The sequence below is a fragment of the Lutra lutra genome, chromosome 7 (genome assembly GCF_902655055.1).
Source record: "Lutra lutra chromosome 7, mLutLut1.2, whole genome shotgun sequence".
In the NCBI taxonomy this organism is placed as follows: Eukaryota; Metazoa; Chordata; class Mammalia; order Carnivora; family Mustelidae; genus Lutra; species Lutra lutra.
In genome coordinates this window covers 45,440,709-45,455,780 of record NC_062284.1, presented here as the reverse complement: position 1 = coordinate 45,455,780, position 15,072 = coordinate 45,440,709, and the positions used below count along the sequence as shown (strand labels likewise).

The 15,072-nt window shown below is 47.5% G+C and overlaps 1 protein-coding gene across 4 annotated transcripts in view; it reads right to left on the bottom strand.

Moving 5' to 3' along the window:
* Positions 1–242: 242 nt before the first annotated feature.
* ZNF609 (zinc finger protein 609) overlaps positions 243–15,072 on the bottom strand; it is a 228,594-nt gene continuing 213,764 nt past the window's right edge. For 3 of the 4 annotated variants that reach the window (XM_047735783.1, XM_047735785.1, XM_047735786.1), the window contains 7 exons: positions 12,179–12,266; positions 9,160–11,500; positions 7,574–7,940; positions 5,967–6,142; positions 5,516–5,732; positions 4,956–5,034; positions 243–4,649 (listed from right to left, as the gene is read on the bottom strand). In XM_047735783.1, the coding sequence (XP_047591739.1) occupies positions 4,961–5,034; positions 5,516–5,732; positions 5,967–6,142; positions 7,574–7,940; positions 9,160–11,500; positions 12,179–12,266 (3,263 nt within the window). In that variant the 3' untranslated portion in view covers positions 243–4,649; positions 4,956–4,960. The remainder of the gene's footprint in view (positions 4,650–4,955; positions 5,035–5,515; positions 5,733–5,966; positions 6,143–7,573; positions 7,941–9,159; positions 11,501–12,178; positions 12,267–15,072) is intronic. The other variant, XM_047735784.1, reaches the window with a different exon arrangement.

Sequence of the window (15,072 nt, the reverse complement as noted above, 5' to 3'; positions counted from 1 at the left end):
CTGCTCAGCAGGGAGCCTGCTTTGCCCGCCTCTCTGCCTACTTGTGATCTCTGTCAAATGGATAAATAAAATCTTTAAAAAAAAAAAAATTTCCCTTTGGAAAAAAGAAATTTTGCCAGATAAGACCACCAGCAGGAAAGAAATCTGGTACCCAAAAGTTGCACTCCAATTAAAAAGGTAACTTGGTATATTTTGAGGGGTTAATGGATAAGTAGGATATGTGAAAGGCAACTAAGTCTAAATTTAAGAACAGGGACATTAAAAACTTTATTTAATAAATACAACAAATAATTTAAAAATATACTTCAATTCCAAAGCCAATTAAGAAAAGGAAGTAGAGAAGGGAAAAAAGGGGGAGAAGATCAGAGGAAAAAGAGAAAGTTCAAGAGACAGAACAATGGTTTGGTTGGGCTGTGTGTCAGAATGTACTACCCTTTAAAATTCTGATCAAATGCTCTTGACTCCTAAACCCTTAGCCCTTGTTCTGATAGGGTAGCCACAGGAGTCTACCAGCCAGGAATGATTCTCTGGGCTCTGGATCAGAGCACTCTGGAGGCTGGAATCGGCAGGGGGAATGTTAGGGGGCTGTTGCTTGCTTGCTTCTAAAAACCATCTGTTCTTATCCCCAGGCAGGTTTAAGTAGTGCAAACTCTTAAGCGGAGAGCTCCTAGCTGCATAGTTTCACAAGTGAGTGTCCAAAGCCCGGGCCTTCGGGAGCCAGGGCCCAGGGTACCGAGGGGTCTGAAGCCACTTTGGTGAATGGGATCGAAGGGGGAAGACAGGAGAGACCAGGGCAGAGGAGCAAAGCCCCTGGCTAAGCCAGTGGCCGAGCCGGAAAACACTGCTGGGCAAGAGAGGGCTGCAGGGCAGGTAGTCTGGACACTGGATTCAACAGTTTGCCATCAGCCAGGGAAGGTGGAGCTGAGGATGCATATGGAGCAGAACCAGGAAGATCAGGAAAACTGAGGGAAAACAGAAGAATGGGGAGGAAGCAGCTCAGCAGCAAACTCCAGGAGAAATAACCAGCAGCCCTCACAGATTTGTGATTGTCTCTTAAAAAGATTTATTTTCTCTTCTTGCCTGAATGTACAAAGGCAAAAAGAGTACAGTTTGTATATATATATATTTATATATATATATATATAAAAAACAAGGAACTTGGTAATGTACACTTTACAGAAGGGAAGAATCAGGAAGACTGAAATTAAATCCAACAGAGCAACGCCAATGGAACAAAAGCTATGAACAGCAACACTGCCCCTCCAGCCCGGGCCTCCAGCTCGCCCCAACCTGCTCCCAATTGGGGGGGCTGAGCACCAAGGCAAGCGGGTGGGCTGGGGCAAGAGGGGCTGGGGGCGGGGCCTGGGAGGGGCTTGATCCCAGGAGGGGCCCATGGCAGAGGATCATCGGAAAGCTTCCTGGGATGCCCTAGTAGTAAAATTTGACAAAGGCCCAGAATTATGGGGCCAACTAGCTGCCCAGTTGAACCACAGGGGCAGGAGAGTAGACACTGGGATGGTGACAGAGTACACAATATAATAAGCGACATGGGTGACCTCAAAGCCCGCGTACAGTAACTCTAGCCCTTCTACAGTCTCACCCTCCCAACCCCCAAGCCACATCCTCTCACCCTCGCCTTGGAGCCTGGAGAGAAGATTCAAGAATCACCATTTCATTTCATGGGGTGCCCTCTTAACCCTTCTGCATGTGGTCTTTTGACCTGGAGACGTGTGGAAGGGATGAGGTAAGAGAAGGGAGCTTCATACATGTATACATACATGTACAGGCAGGGAAGGGAGATGAAGGAAACAGCACACCTTAAATGAGGAAGGAGATGTGAGCCCTGAAGAGCAGCTCTCCAAGCCGTGACTGTCCCAGCTGGGGGTGAGGCTCCTGCTTTCTAGCTTCTCGGGTGGAGCCCTGACAAACGAGGTCTTGGAAAAGGCCTGGGCAGGGGTGGCTCACAGTGAGCCTTGGTCTGGGTGTCATGGCCCTTAACAGCACACTTTGCCAGCCTTTGCTCATGGGGCGGGGTCAGGGGATCCTTGCTGAGGGTCTCAACTCTGAACAGGTCACAGATACCCCCACCCACGGGCCGCCTCCCCATACAGAGCGGCTGGAGGTAGACAGCAGGTCCCTCCCCAGCACTGGTCAAGGGTCTGTTTCCTCTGCTGCTGCTTCGGGTTGTTTCAGGGAGGGAAGACTGGACCTGGTGAGGAAAGGGGCCTGGGGAAAAGGCAGTGCTATTCTGCCATTGTTGCTCCCACCTGCTCTTCTGGGCAGCTCAGCTCCTACTCTTCTCCAGAGGCTTGATACAAGGATCAGAGAGCCGAAGTGTTTTTTAAGGAAAAGGAAAAGCTGTCCCCTTCTGCAGAACCCAAGACTGCCCTGCTAATAACAGAAGTTCCTCTTCTCTGTTATAGAACAAAGTGGAAAGGGCAGGAATGTGGGGCCAGGCCTGCCCAAAGGGAAAGAAAATTAATTCCAACAGTTTCTTTACAATATGTACAGAGCACGCTGTAAGCCAGCGCCACAGATAACAAAACACACAATATTTAAGAACAAACGGGAACAGAGATGGGCACTTGGCTCCACCCCACAGGAGCCTGGCAGGGCAGCATCAGGCTGAAATTCAGAGTCATCCTCCTGGTGGAGTTGACTCAGGTTAGGTGGGGTGAAGGCGTCCAAAGAAACTACTTCCATGGATAAAAGGGAAGTCAGTGCCCCAGTGCCCGGAGCACTGCCCTCCGGGTGAGCAGAGGGAATGATGGGGGCGAGGGAGGCTGCTTAAGGGGCCTGCTAAGTGGTCTAAAACAGTGGGTTTTGGGAGAGAGCTCAGAACCCAACCTGAATAAAAACAATGACATGAAAACCCAGAGGAAAGGTCTATAGGTCAGAGGGGCTCCTCTTAAGCAAATGACCCCAAGCCATTCAGAGTAGGGCTCTGGGGTTCTTGGCAAGCAGCCTCTGCCAGGCATTGTGCTTACTGTCCTCTACCTCCCTGCCCCAAATGGAGTCAGAGCCAAGTCCTTGCTCTTAAAGGGTCGCTTTGGCACTCTGGTCACAGATACCCCTCTCAAGCCTAGGCTGGTGTGTGTCAGTCTTTCTCAATCCAGAAGTTCAAGGCAAGATAGCCAGGGGGAACAAAGGGATGATACCTCAAAAGCAAAATAAGAGCTAAAGCTTCCCCTAGGCTGGGGAAGAAGTGACTCCACTACAGCTGCCACATCCTCGTCCCTTTCCAGGGCAGAGAGCATAAAGCCGGACTGGAAGACTGCACTTCTGAGGGGAGCAGAGAAATGTCTGCTGCCTCATAGCACAGCTCCACTCGGAACATAGCACAGTTCTCCACTCAGAACACTCTGTGGTTCTGAGGAGTAATGGCTTGGATGTGTTATCTCAGGGTGTAAGGAACACCTACCTTCCCACGGCCAGTGGCCCCTAAAACAAAAACGTGTTACGAAGAAACAGCTTATATTGGCACACATGGGGTTACAGACTGAGCTATATAAAAGTCATGTACTTGTATACAGAGCAATTGGGCTGTATATATTTGGGGCCCTAAATGAGGATACTCAGGTGGCTGAATGGACAGGACATCTCTAAGAACTTCTGGGTGCTCCCAGGGCCTGCCTCCTGGGCCTTGCCCTAAGGTGACCTGGCAGACTCCAAAGCTCCCCATGCTGGGGGGAATACTATTTTACCTGCCTGAGTCTTAAGAGCCAAGCATTGGAAAAGAAAAGGAGCCATCAGCATGGGGATCCCCCTGGGAAAGGCACCAAGGGGTCAGGAGGAAAGAGAGACAAGGGCAAGGAGTTGGGGGCGAGGAAGCAGCAGGACTTCGTGGGGATGCAGGTTCTGTTTCACAGACTCCATTCATGCTCCAGCTCCAGCTTACTCCCAGTATGCCTGGGGAGCCCTGTGCTGGTGTTGGGACCCCGGCCCTCTGCCTGACGGGCAGCCCAAGGCCACGGTGGGGCAAACGCCTTGGTCTTCCTTTCCAGGCTAGGCTCTGAGCATTTATATGTGCTCACGTGAGAGGGCAGAAGTCTTCGTGTTTGAAGACCTTGTTTTCACAAGTACAGAGAAAACAGCCCCCAATTTCTTTCCTGAGATTCTAATTCCTCCACGTGCTGCCAGTTCCCAGGGCCCAAACTGCCAGGGAGATGCAGGAATCTGGTGATTGTGGTAATGACGGTGAGAGGGGTATGGCTGCTGTGCTGTCTTCAGACCTTACCCAGTGCTCGGGAGTCCCGCCCTGGGGGTGAGAGTGAGGGTGTTGGCACTGCTCCGGCAGCTGACCAGGGTCTTGGGGGAACAGAGCAGTGACTTCTCTGGGCTGAGGCCATGTTCCCCTGGTTCCTCCCCGTGCCTTCATCTCCACATGGGCCACAACAGTCATGACTGTGGCCGAGAGAATAAATATTTTTGCTAAGTACCAGCTCTCCAGCTCCTGAGGAAGAGGGAGGGTCGGGGAGTCCGGGGATCTGGTGGAGGTGAGAGAGCCAAGGGTCTGCCTCCGGTCACGGTGGGAGCGGCAAACGGGATGATCAACACCATTTAACTGATGTCTGAGTGGCACCTCCGGCACCTCCTTGGGTGAGCCAGTCCGGGCCCGTGAAGCTGACTTTATCCGGGCACTTGGTGTTCTGTAAGGGAAGCACGGACAGGTAACCAGGCACTCAGCCTGCTGGCATAATAACCACCAGGTGGCGCTCCGACAAAACGAACTGCAGGGGAGGCCAGTCCTGGCCCTCTGGGGACACTGGTGTTGGGCAGCTCTTGTTGGTTGTACTCGGCTTAACCAGAGACTGGGAGACCCCTACAAGAGGCTTGGCCAAGGTTCCACCATTTCCAGACCACTGACCCCCACACCTAGTCTCCACAAGGGTTCTGTGATCCAGGTATCAACTCTTCCTGCTCTACGTGTTGTCCCAAATTGAAAAGTGACTTACCGTTCTCACCTCCGAGGGGGTGGGTAGAGTGAGGGAGTTGAGCCTTGCTGGCTGGCAACAATGGCTGTAGAAGAAAGCCCTGAGTGAGAAGGAGGACATGTTTAGTGTAACACTCCCAGAACCCTCCGATTAAACACTTTTTCTTTCTCAGCTTGGCGTGGATGACAGGAGTTTCTCCTTAAATTCCTGGCTTCCCTAAGTTTTGGGGTGCTGACAGAAGAAAAAAATCTGGTACTTGGCCAGATATAGTGGCTGCGGACAGCATATATAGCAAGGCTCTATTTTTCAGCTGCTTGTTTCTCTTTGGTTATGGAATAGCTGGTCCTTATTCTTCTGAATACCAAAGCCAATTTTCTAGAGGAGTTTGAGAGTCCCTAAGCTCCGGGAGAGGAAATAAATGTCCTATGCTTTAATGACTACCTGCAGGGGGCTAAGATCTGGACAGATTAGAAGCTCAACAAGAAAAAACTGAAAAGGATTCTTGCTGGGGGTCCCTTGATGTGGGCAATACTGCTAGGCTACTGGGACGAAGTAAAAAAGAGTTAGGGGAAGGAGGTTACCTGCTGCGTAGGGTAAGTTGTACTGTGCTGGGAGCAACGAGTAGCCCAGATGGTGGTGGTGGTGGTGTGTGGACATCAGGCGCTGAGAAGGGGAGGTGCGGGGCCGGTCCACACTCCTTTCAGCCCCACCTGCTCCCCCGATGCTGCTACAGCTGCCACCCCCCCCAACCACTCCACAACCTCCCCGATCTCTCTCCTGAGACGTTTTATCAGTTATCTGGAAAAAAAGCAGACACGAAAGCACTACTGTGAGACACACACACACACACACAAGATGCTTCGAGTCCACATTAGGACTCCTTACAAACGCAGGGCACCTGAGAATTGTGGAGATGCCTGGTAAAGCCAATGCCAAGTCAGCTAGGCTGCACTGTAGTTAAGACCTGAACTTGCCTGCCCACCTTCTTCCAGACCCTGGATCTGGGTTTTGTTAGCAGCCGGCGCCGCTTACCGTGGGAGACTTGCTCTTGTAGTGACTGGCATGCTGCTGCAAGATGTCCAGAGCTTTGGACTCCGAGCCGGATTTACAACTGACACTGGGGCTGGCTCGTGCCTTGTCGGCATCTTCACCCCCTGAGACCTTGCTGCCGTATGGGGAGAAAGAGTAGCTGGAAGGTAGGTAGGAACCTGGGGAAGGAGAAGTAAAATGGTCAGAGATTCGAGAAGCAGATGAAACTCGTTTTAGTGACTGTGGTTAGGCGGGCATCAGCTTTCCTAGACACAGGCGGAGGTGGTTCCAACCATGGTGTCTTCAGGCTGAACCTATTAGTGTGTCCTTTCTTTACTGAGCTGTAGAGGCACACTAGCTAAGGGATATTACGAACATGGGCCTCAGCTTCTGGGGAATCAACTACTCTAGAGCCTCAGCCTCAGAGATTCACCTTGGAGAGGGTAAATTATGGTGAAGTGGAAAGGTCAGAGGATTTGGAGTCAGATGACCTTGGGATCAAATCTACCTCGAGAGACTTACCAGCTGGTTAGCCTTAACTAAAGTAACAACCCTTCTGAGTTTCAGTTTCTTTCCCATCAGCAGGAAGATACTAATGCTATCCATAGGGAAGATTAAATGAGATCGTGTACACAAGTCACTGAGTAGTGTCTGACCCACAGCAGGCACCTGCCAAGGTAAGTGTTATTTTTATGTGGATGGATGGAGTAACAGAGAGGAAGGAACACCACAGGCTGAGACAATTTCCTATCTCTGTTTGAAAAGTTTACTTGTGCTATTTAGAGCCTGCCTTACAGTGTTTGACCAGGATATCAAGACTAGGCTGTTCTCTCATAAGGAGGGGGGAGCTCTGGGGAGTGAAAAGAATGCTCTTCTGCCCCCAGAAGCATCCCACATGACGCTTCGGACAACAGAAAGCAATGAGTACAGTTGAACAGGAGCACTGTCCTGTAATGAGTTAAAAACCACTTATGTCCCTACTTTGTGTCCCTCCCCAAGAATTCAGGGATGGCAGTGTCAAGAGCTTATCTTTCCCAAGCTGAATGTTTTCTACTGGACTTCCCCCCACTCTGATTTCAAACAGATCTTCCCCTCTCCCACTGTCTTCCAACCTTCCAGCTGAACATGATCTTCTAAATGAATACATGCATTGTCCTGGTTTGAATTTTATTTGTTCCATGTGTCTCTCCCGATACAATTAAGTTGTAAGTTCCTTAAGAGGGAACTAGTCTTCTCTGTTTCTTTTGTATTCCCCAAGATACCTTACCCATTGCAAAAGTGTAAAGCATGTGTTTAAAAAAAATCCCAGCTGAGGGAAGATGGCAGTGGTAGGGAGTTCTGCCTTCAGTTATCCAGGAAAACTTACTACAGAGGCAAAACTTTAGCTGGAGCAAGGGAGGGAGACATGGTCCCTCAGACTGTGGTCAGGGGTTATTCAAGGAGCTTGGGGCTAGACTGACCAGCTCACAGAATGTCAGATTCAAAACAGGGCAGTCATCTGTCCCAGGCACAGTCAGCCTTAGGGGTCTGCAAGAAAACTCTGGCTCTGAAATTTGTTTCATTTCCCTTCCCAGTTAGTGGAGCGCCAAGTGGGAAGGTGGGGGCTATACCTGGGTAGTTCTGCATCATCACAGCAGGCATGCCCCGGTAGCTGGGGTGGTTGGGGTCATAGGACTGGCTGTAGGAGTAGCCGTGCATGTAAGGGATGTAGGATTGGTGCTGGGTGAGCGGGGAGGACACAGGCACATGGACACTTGGTCGGGGCTCCTTGCTCCCCAGGCGGGATTCCTCTGATGTGGATAGCTTGCAGTCACTACTTGTGCTTTCCTTCCCATCCTCCTTGGAGACAGAGTCCTTACTCCGACTCCTTTCTTCCTTCAATTTGCGGTCCCGCTCCTCTTTCCACCGCTCATCCTCTGACTTAATGTCCGAGTACTTGGCAGGATAGACATACGTCCACATCCGGGGCTCTGTTTCCTAAAAATCACAGAACGAGCACTGAGTGTTGTACAGATGAGAGCGAGATTTCAAGCTCAAGGTCGTAGGAGAAACACCAGTGCAGGTTAATACTAGACACCAGTGCAGGGTAAAATCTTGGCCTCTGTTGATCTTCATTTAGAATGAACTCTGGTCCCTCCTTTTTAAAAAGCCTGCTCCCTCCCTGCCCAGGAGGAAACAAGATGTGGGGAAGGAAAAGGAAAATCCACCAGTGGGTCTTCTTTAGGAGAAAATGCATTCTGGGGAAAGGAGTCTTTGAATAAAAGAAGCTGCTCCCTTTCCAAGGAATTTTAGGTGGTTTCACTTCTTAAGAGCAAGCTTAGGGGCAGAGAGTCATGAGTGCTGCCCAGCTCAGAGGAGGGAGGTCTAGTGGTGATACCAAGAAGCATGGGAAGACTTTCTAAGTCTCATGAGTAGAACATGATGTAAGACCAAGTTCTTAGTTCTAACTCTACCTATTAAAAAACCATTTTTTAAGGGGCACCTGGGTGGCTCAGTGGGTTAAGCCGCTGCCTTTGGCTCAGGTCATGATCTCAGAGTCCTGGGATCGAGCCCCGCATCGGGCTCTCTGCTCAGCAGGGAGCCTGCTTCCTCCTCTCTCTCTGCCTGCCTCTCTGCCTGCTTGTGACCTCTCTGTCAAATAAATAAATAAAATCTTAAAAAAAAAAAAAAAAAAAAACCATTTTTTAAAAGATTTTATTTTTATGTAATCTCTACATCCAACGTGGGGCTTGAACTTAAAACCCTGAGATCAAGAGTTGCATGCTCCACTGACTGAACCAGCCAGGGTCCCCACTATAAAATCTTTCAGGAAGTAACTCAGACTGAATGGTAACTCCCTCTAGGAAATGGAGAGATCACCATGAACCTATTCCATAGGAACCAAACGGGAAGAAACAGTGGAGTAGGAATTGAGATAACCTGGGTTCTAGTCCTGGCTCTGCTAGTGAAGTTGCAAGTGACCCAGACAGATCAAGCTAACTTACCTGGGCATCTCCTGTCAAATGGGAAAAACACCTTTTACTTTTTAAAATGCTTTTTAAAAACACGAACATGATTTACAAAAGTAAAGAATCCTTTAAATTACAGATTTCTCCTGCCAATCTCTATTCTGCTGACCCCCCACCTAAGGAGAGCCCTGATTTGTGAGGAAGAGAGAAAGCCTATCAAATACTCTGTTTCCTCCCAGGACAGTTACCTGTCTGTACCAGAGTATGGGATCCACCTCTGCCTGCCGGCCACACTCAGCACCTGTCTTAGCCTCAGAGGCCTCCTTGCCTAGGTGGCTGGCCTCACTCAGCTTCACTTTAAGTCCTTCTGGGGCCTGGCTGGGGAGTTTGGAGGAGTCATCTAACTTGGGAATGATGACTGACTTGGCAGGGTCAGTCCCTGGCTCCTTGGCCTTCCCGGGTCCCGACTTGACCAGGTCCGTCAGGCTGGGGGCCTTGGTGAGAGTCGGTGGAAGCGATGGCTTTTGCTTCCATTCTTCCTTGAGTGCGGCCTCGCGCTCCTTCAGGCCTAACTCGGCCTTCTTGTCGAGCCCCCGCTGCTGCTGCTCCAGGCTTTGCCGCTTCTGCTGCTCCTCGTACTGCTGTCGGTAGGCCGTGTTGGTGCTCAGGAGGTGGGTGTGGTAACTCTGGTCGCTGTAGCCATATGGGGGCACATAGGCGTACTGGTTGTAGTACAGGGACTGCATGTACATGTTGGGACGCTGCTGGATGACCGAAGGCTGCTGGCTGGAACCACTCAGTTCTGGTTTCTTTTCCTCACAGATATCGTTCTTCACTTTCCCCTCTATGCTCTCAGGCTCTTCATCCTTTTTAGTCTTCAGAGCCTGGCTCTCCACTCCTGCCTGGCTGTTGGGGTTCAGCGCCCCGGGGCTGGACTGTGCATAACTTGGAGAGTAGTAACTCTCAAAGCCTTGGTAATACGGTGAGTCTTTGCTCTGCGGCTGAGGGGGGAAAAGTGACTTCTTAGCCCCTTCCTTAACCAACTGCTCAGGGTCCTTTGATTTGACACTGTCCACTTTGCCCTCCCCATCCTCCCCAGCATCAGATATGTCAGAGTATGCAGGGCTGTTGGTTTTGACTGAGTTGGCTTCAGCTCCATTCTGGGTCACCACATGTAAGGGAGTCAGGGGCTGGGTAGGGGTGGTGCTATCTATGCGGCTACTGCCTCCGATTGAAGGGCTGGGGGCATTGTCTGTGAAGCTGTAGATCTTGTCAGCTTCTGCCTTGATGCTAGCCAGTCGGCTTTGGTGGGGGTCTGAGGAGCCATTCAGGAGCCCCTCCATCTTCATCCCATCTCCCGATGATTCCCTGAATGGGCTTTTGCCTTCTTCTGCTCGACACACTTTCCCAGGGGTCAGAGGACTTTCAAGTTCCTTTGAAGACTCCTTCTTTTTTTTGTCTTTCTTTTTCTTGTCCTTGGCTGGAGTCAAGGCAGGGTTGACTGTGAAAGGTTCTCCCATCACAGTGGGCTTGGGCTGAATAGGTTTGAGTTGGGGGCTGTTGGGCATGGCTTGGACCACTGTGGTGGTCAAGCCTGAGGAGGAGCCTGGGCTTGCTGCTGTGAAGGTGGCGGTCTGGAAGGTGTAGATTTGCTGTGGGGGGATGGCAGGGGCAATAGGCCTCGCTGACTTTAAGCTTTTGGAAGGAATCTTTTCAGGCTTCAAACTGGAGGGTTTTTTACATTTTTCTTTTTCCATACACTTCCTTTCCAAAGAATCAAAGGCATCATTGCTTGTTTCATCCATTACTGAGGGTCCATCATCAGAGCCATCATTTGATAAGGCCCCGAGGTCTGTGTCCCCTTCCCCACTCAGCTTTTTCTTACAGAGGCCTTTTGTGCTGAATTTGCTTGAAGGAGAAGGGCTATGGGGCTCTACGAGCCGAACTTTGGGGGTAGCTGAGCGGGCAGGGGACAAGGAACCTTTTTGTGAGACGGATGCACCATTGCAGCTCCCAAGGTCTGCATGTAGGGTGGGCTCCTCTCCGTACTCACTGTCTCCATCTGCTTCCGGCTTACTGTCATCATCTGTGTGGGCATGGGCTTGGTGGTACTTAAGTCCATTGATGTGCTTATATTTTTTGTTGCAGTTTGGGTGGGGGCAGTCAATCAGGACTGGGGAGGGACAATTTCTGTCTAGAACAGTGGGTTCCACCTTGGTCCCAGGGAGGGGACCAGTGGCTGAGCCCATGGAATTCGTACGGACGCGCTTGCTCCCTTTGGAGTCCTCTGAGCTAGAATTCAGCTCCATGTCTGAAAGCGGTTTGTTTTTCCGCTTATTAGCTGAGGAAGGGCTGGCCTTGACATCTTCAGAGGTGCTACTGGCAGGTGGGCGATGCTCTGAAGAATTTTGGCTGCCCCGACGGCCTTTGCTATTGGCTCCTGCTCGGGTTTTGCTGCTGCTGCTGGTCCCTTTGCTGTCGGAGGCCGTGGCTGTCTCATTGACAGGTGTGTTACTGTTGGGACGCATGCGTTTGCCTCTACCCCGGCCATTGCGCATTTCCAAGTCACTGGTCGGGGAGTCGCAGAACCTTGGCAAAAGGGCAAACACAACAGGATATTATTAAGAAGAGAAAATAACTTAAAACCAGTTCAGCTGCCTCCAGAAGAACTGTCCAGATGGTAACTATCATTTTCAATGAATATGATTTGTTAAAGGAACTTTTGAAAGCGTGGGAACTACATTAAGTGGTGAGCTCCTAGGATGCTATCTGCTTGTTAGCTGTATATCATTCCCCAACATCTGGGTTCCCCAAATCCTGGCAAACTGGGTACAAACAAGCTGTAAAGTGCCATTTACTGAAATGCCAACCAGAAAGGGTCCTTGTGAAACCCACATTGTCTAGTGTTCATAAAAATGAAAATGCTCTTGAGTTTAAACTCCTTGGAGATGGCTACCATCAAAAAGCAGGATCAATGATTGTTTGTTTACCTACAGGCAGACTCGGTGGACTTGGTCTCAAGGTAATTCCAGACAAAGGCTTAAACAGGATCTCCTCCCCAATGCCTATCCCACCCATCAACATGTAATTCATTTATTCTTCTTGAATGCCAGAGCAGGAGAGTGCCTTCCCTCAACCCGACACTATCATATTCTTTAAAAGCTGGGTGTCTTAAAAGCGATCAAGCTCTAACAGGATGAAGGCATAAGGGATCACTGATTAGGGTGGCTAAGACTAATATGCGCCAAAAAGCTGTAAAATGCTTACCTGGGGGGTGCCCAATCATGCCGCGTGCAATCAAGAAGTGTACCTACATACGTCTTGTTCCTCCATGTTACATTCACCACCAACATCCCTGGAAAACAAGAAGATTCAGATACAGACAAGAGCTAGAGTGTTTTTCATTTGAGGAGGATTCTGGCTCCTGTAGGAGGGTTTAGGGTCCCCATGAGACACACAGGATTGGGCCAAAATATCACTATGGGAACTGCCTAGTCAACTCCATAGATTTATAAGATTGAGTGTCATACTGACATCAGGTTTCTCTTTTAAAGAATAAAACATCACAGTTAAAAAGTGCTATTTGCTATTTCTCAAACTTTCTATTGATGGGATCATGCTGACGTGTAACTTACCTTTCTCATTAACATTACAAATCTGAGATGTATCTATGCTCACATGAAAAGCTTAACTTATTTTAACTGTGCTCACGTATGACTGAGCATATATGTGCTCACGTATGTATGATTTGACCACAATTTTCAAGTTCTCCTACTGATGGATATTCAGGATATTTTGAGCATTGCACTCAAATGATATCACAGTGAACACTCTGTCTTGTTCATATTATTTAAAAATGGTTTTGGATGGATAATATAGTCATACTTCTAAATTCAAAAGCTAGCAAACAAATTGCAATATAAATGAAGTGCCCCTCCTGTCACTGTTCTTCAGCCTTCTAGTTCCTCTACCCAGAAACATCCATGGATCCACATAATTCTCAAGAGAGATTTTATACATTTATAAACAAATATACATTAATATATATAATGTATAACAAATATACATTCTTCTCAAATGGTAGCAATATATGATGTTCTGTACTTTTTTCATCTAAACATATATTTTGGATCATTCCATATCAGGACACATTGAACTACTTCATTTCAATGGCTGCATTTGAATGATTTCAAAGTGTACCACAATTTATTTAATCAGACCCCTGGTGATGGACATTTAGGTTGCATCACTATTCTGCTATTACAAATAACGCTAAATGGATGATCTTGTACAAATGTTTTATCTTACTTATATGAGTATTTCGGTAAGGTAAATTCCTGTAAGTAAAACTGTTAATCATAGAGCACTTGTATTTGGATCTTGTTAAATACTGCCAAATTGCCATCAAAGAAGATATACTATTTTATACACCCATTAGTAGTGCATGAGAACACCAGCTGTCCTTTTCCTTTGGCAACATGGTGTTCTCGAACTTATTGATCTTTGGCAACATGATAGGAGAAAAAGAGTGTTTTATGTAGTTTTAATTTAATGTTTCTTATCATGAGTCTGTACATCATATCATTTTAAGACATTATGAGATGTATTTCCTTCCTGAGTTGTCTGTTAAATCCTTTGCTCATTTTTCTACTGAAATATGTAGTCTTTTACTTACTTGTAACTCTTAATATACTAAAATAAGCCTATTGTCTGTTGTACAAATCAGGTATTTCCCCCTGGTTTGTCATGTGCTAATGATGGTTAATGCTCTGTAGACATTATTTGCCTTAAAAAAAAAAAAAAAAGATTTGAGAGCGACAGATATAGTGACAGAGAACACGAGCAGGGAGAAGGGAGAGGCAGGTTCCCTGCTGAGCACAAAGCCCAAAGCAGGTTCAATCCCTTTGGGCTGAAGGCAGATGCTTAACTGACTGAGCCAACCAGGCACCCCTATTTACCTTTTTAAAGAAGGTTTATTTAAGTACTCTCTATACCCAACATGGGGCTCAAACTCATAACCCTGAAGTCAAGAGTTATATGCTGTACTGACTGAGCCAGCCAGGTGCCCCGAAATTATTGACTTTTATGTTGTTACATTTATCAGTCTTTTATTTTATAGCTTTAGAGTTTTTTGTCCTATTTCAAAAGGCTTTCCTTATTCTATTACTTTGTTAATAGTTTTTTCTTATGGTTTCTTTTAGTACTTTCATAGTTTGATTTTTTTTTTTTTAAGATTTTATTTATTGGGGCACCTGGGTGGCTCAGTGGGTTAAAGCCTCTGCCTTCAGCTCAGGTCATGATCCCAGGGTCCTGGGATCGAGCCCTGCATCGGGCTCTCTGCTCAGCAGGGAGCCTGCTTCCATCTCTCTCTCTCTCTGCCTGCCTCTCTGCTTACTTGTGATCTCTCTCTGTCAAATAAATAAACAAAATCTTAAAAAAAAAAAAGATTTTATTTATTTACTTGACAGAGAGAGAGATAGCAAGAGAAGAACACAAGCAGAGGGAGTAAGGAGTGGGAGAGGGAGAAGCAGACTCCCACTTAGCAGGGAGCCTGATGCGGGGCTCCATCCCAGGACCCTGGGATCATGACCTGAGCCAAAGGCAAGACGCTTAACAACTGAGTCACCCAGGTGCCCAGTATAGTTTGATTTTTTTTATCTTTAAATCTTTGATCCATCTGAAATTCAATCTGGTATAAAACTTTTTTTTTTTTTTTTTAAGTAATCTCCATAACCAACATGGGGCTCAAACTCATGACTGGAAGATCAAGAGTCAGATGCTCTACTGACTGAGCCAGGTACCCCTAAAACAACTTTTTAATTTTGTTTTTGTGGCTTATTTATCCTCTTAAGTATTTTTGGTTAATTCCACATTTTAGTGAAAAATATATTGAGCTTCTCCTTTATGGTTTATGCTTCTGATGTTTTATCACAAAGTCAATAACATTATACCATGAGATGCTTTAAAGTTATTATTAACAAGCTATAAATAGTTTTTACATTTTTAATGGTAGAAAAAATGAAAAGGAGAATAACATTTTATGTTATGTGAAATTATATGTTATGTGATCTGAATAAAGTTTTATTGGAATCATAACCACACTTACTCATTTATGCACTGTCTATGCCTGATTTCAGGCCGCAAGGCAGAATTACATATGC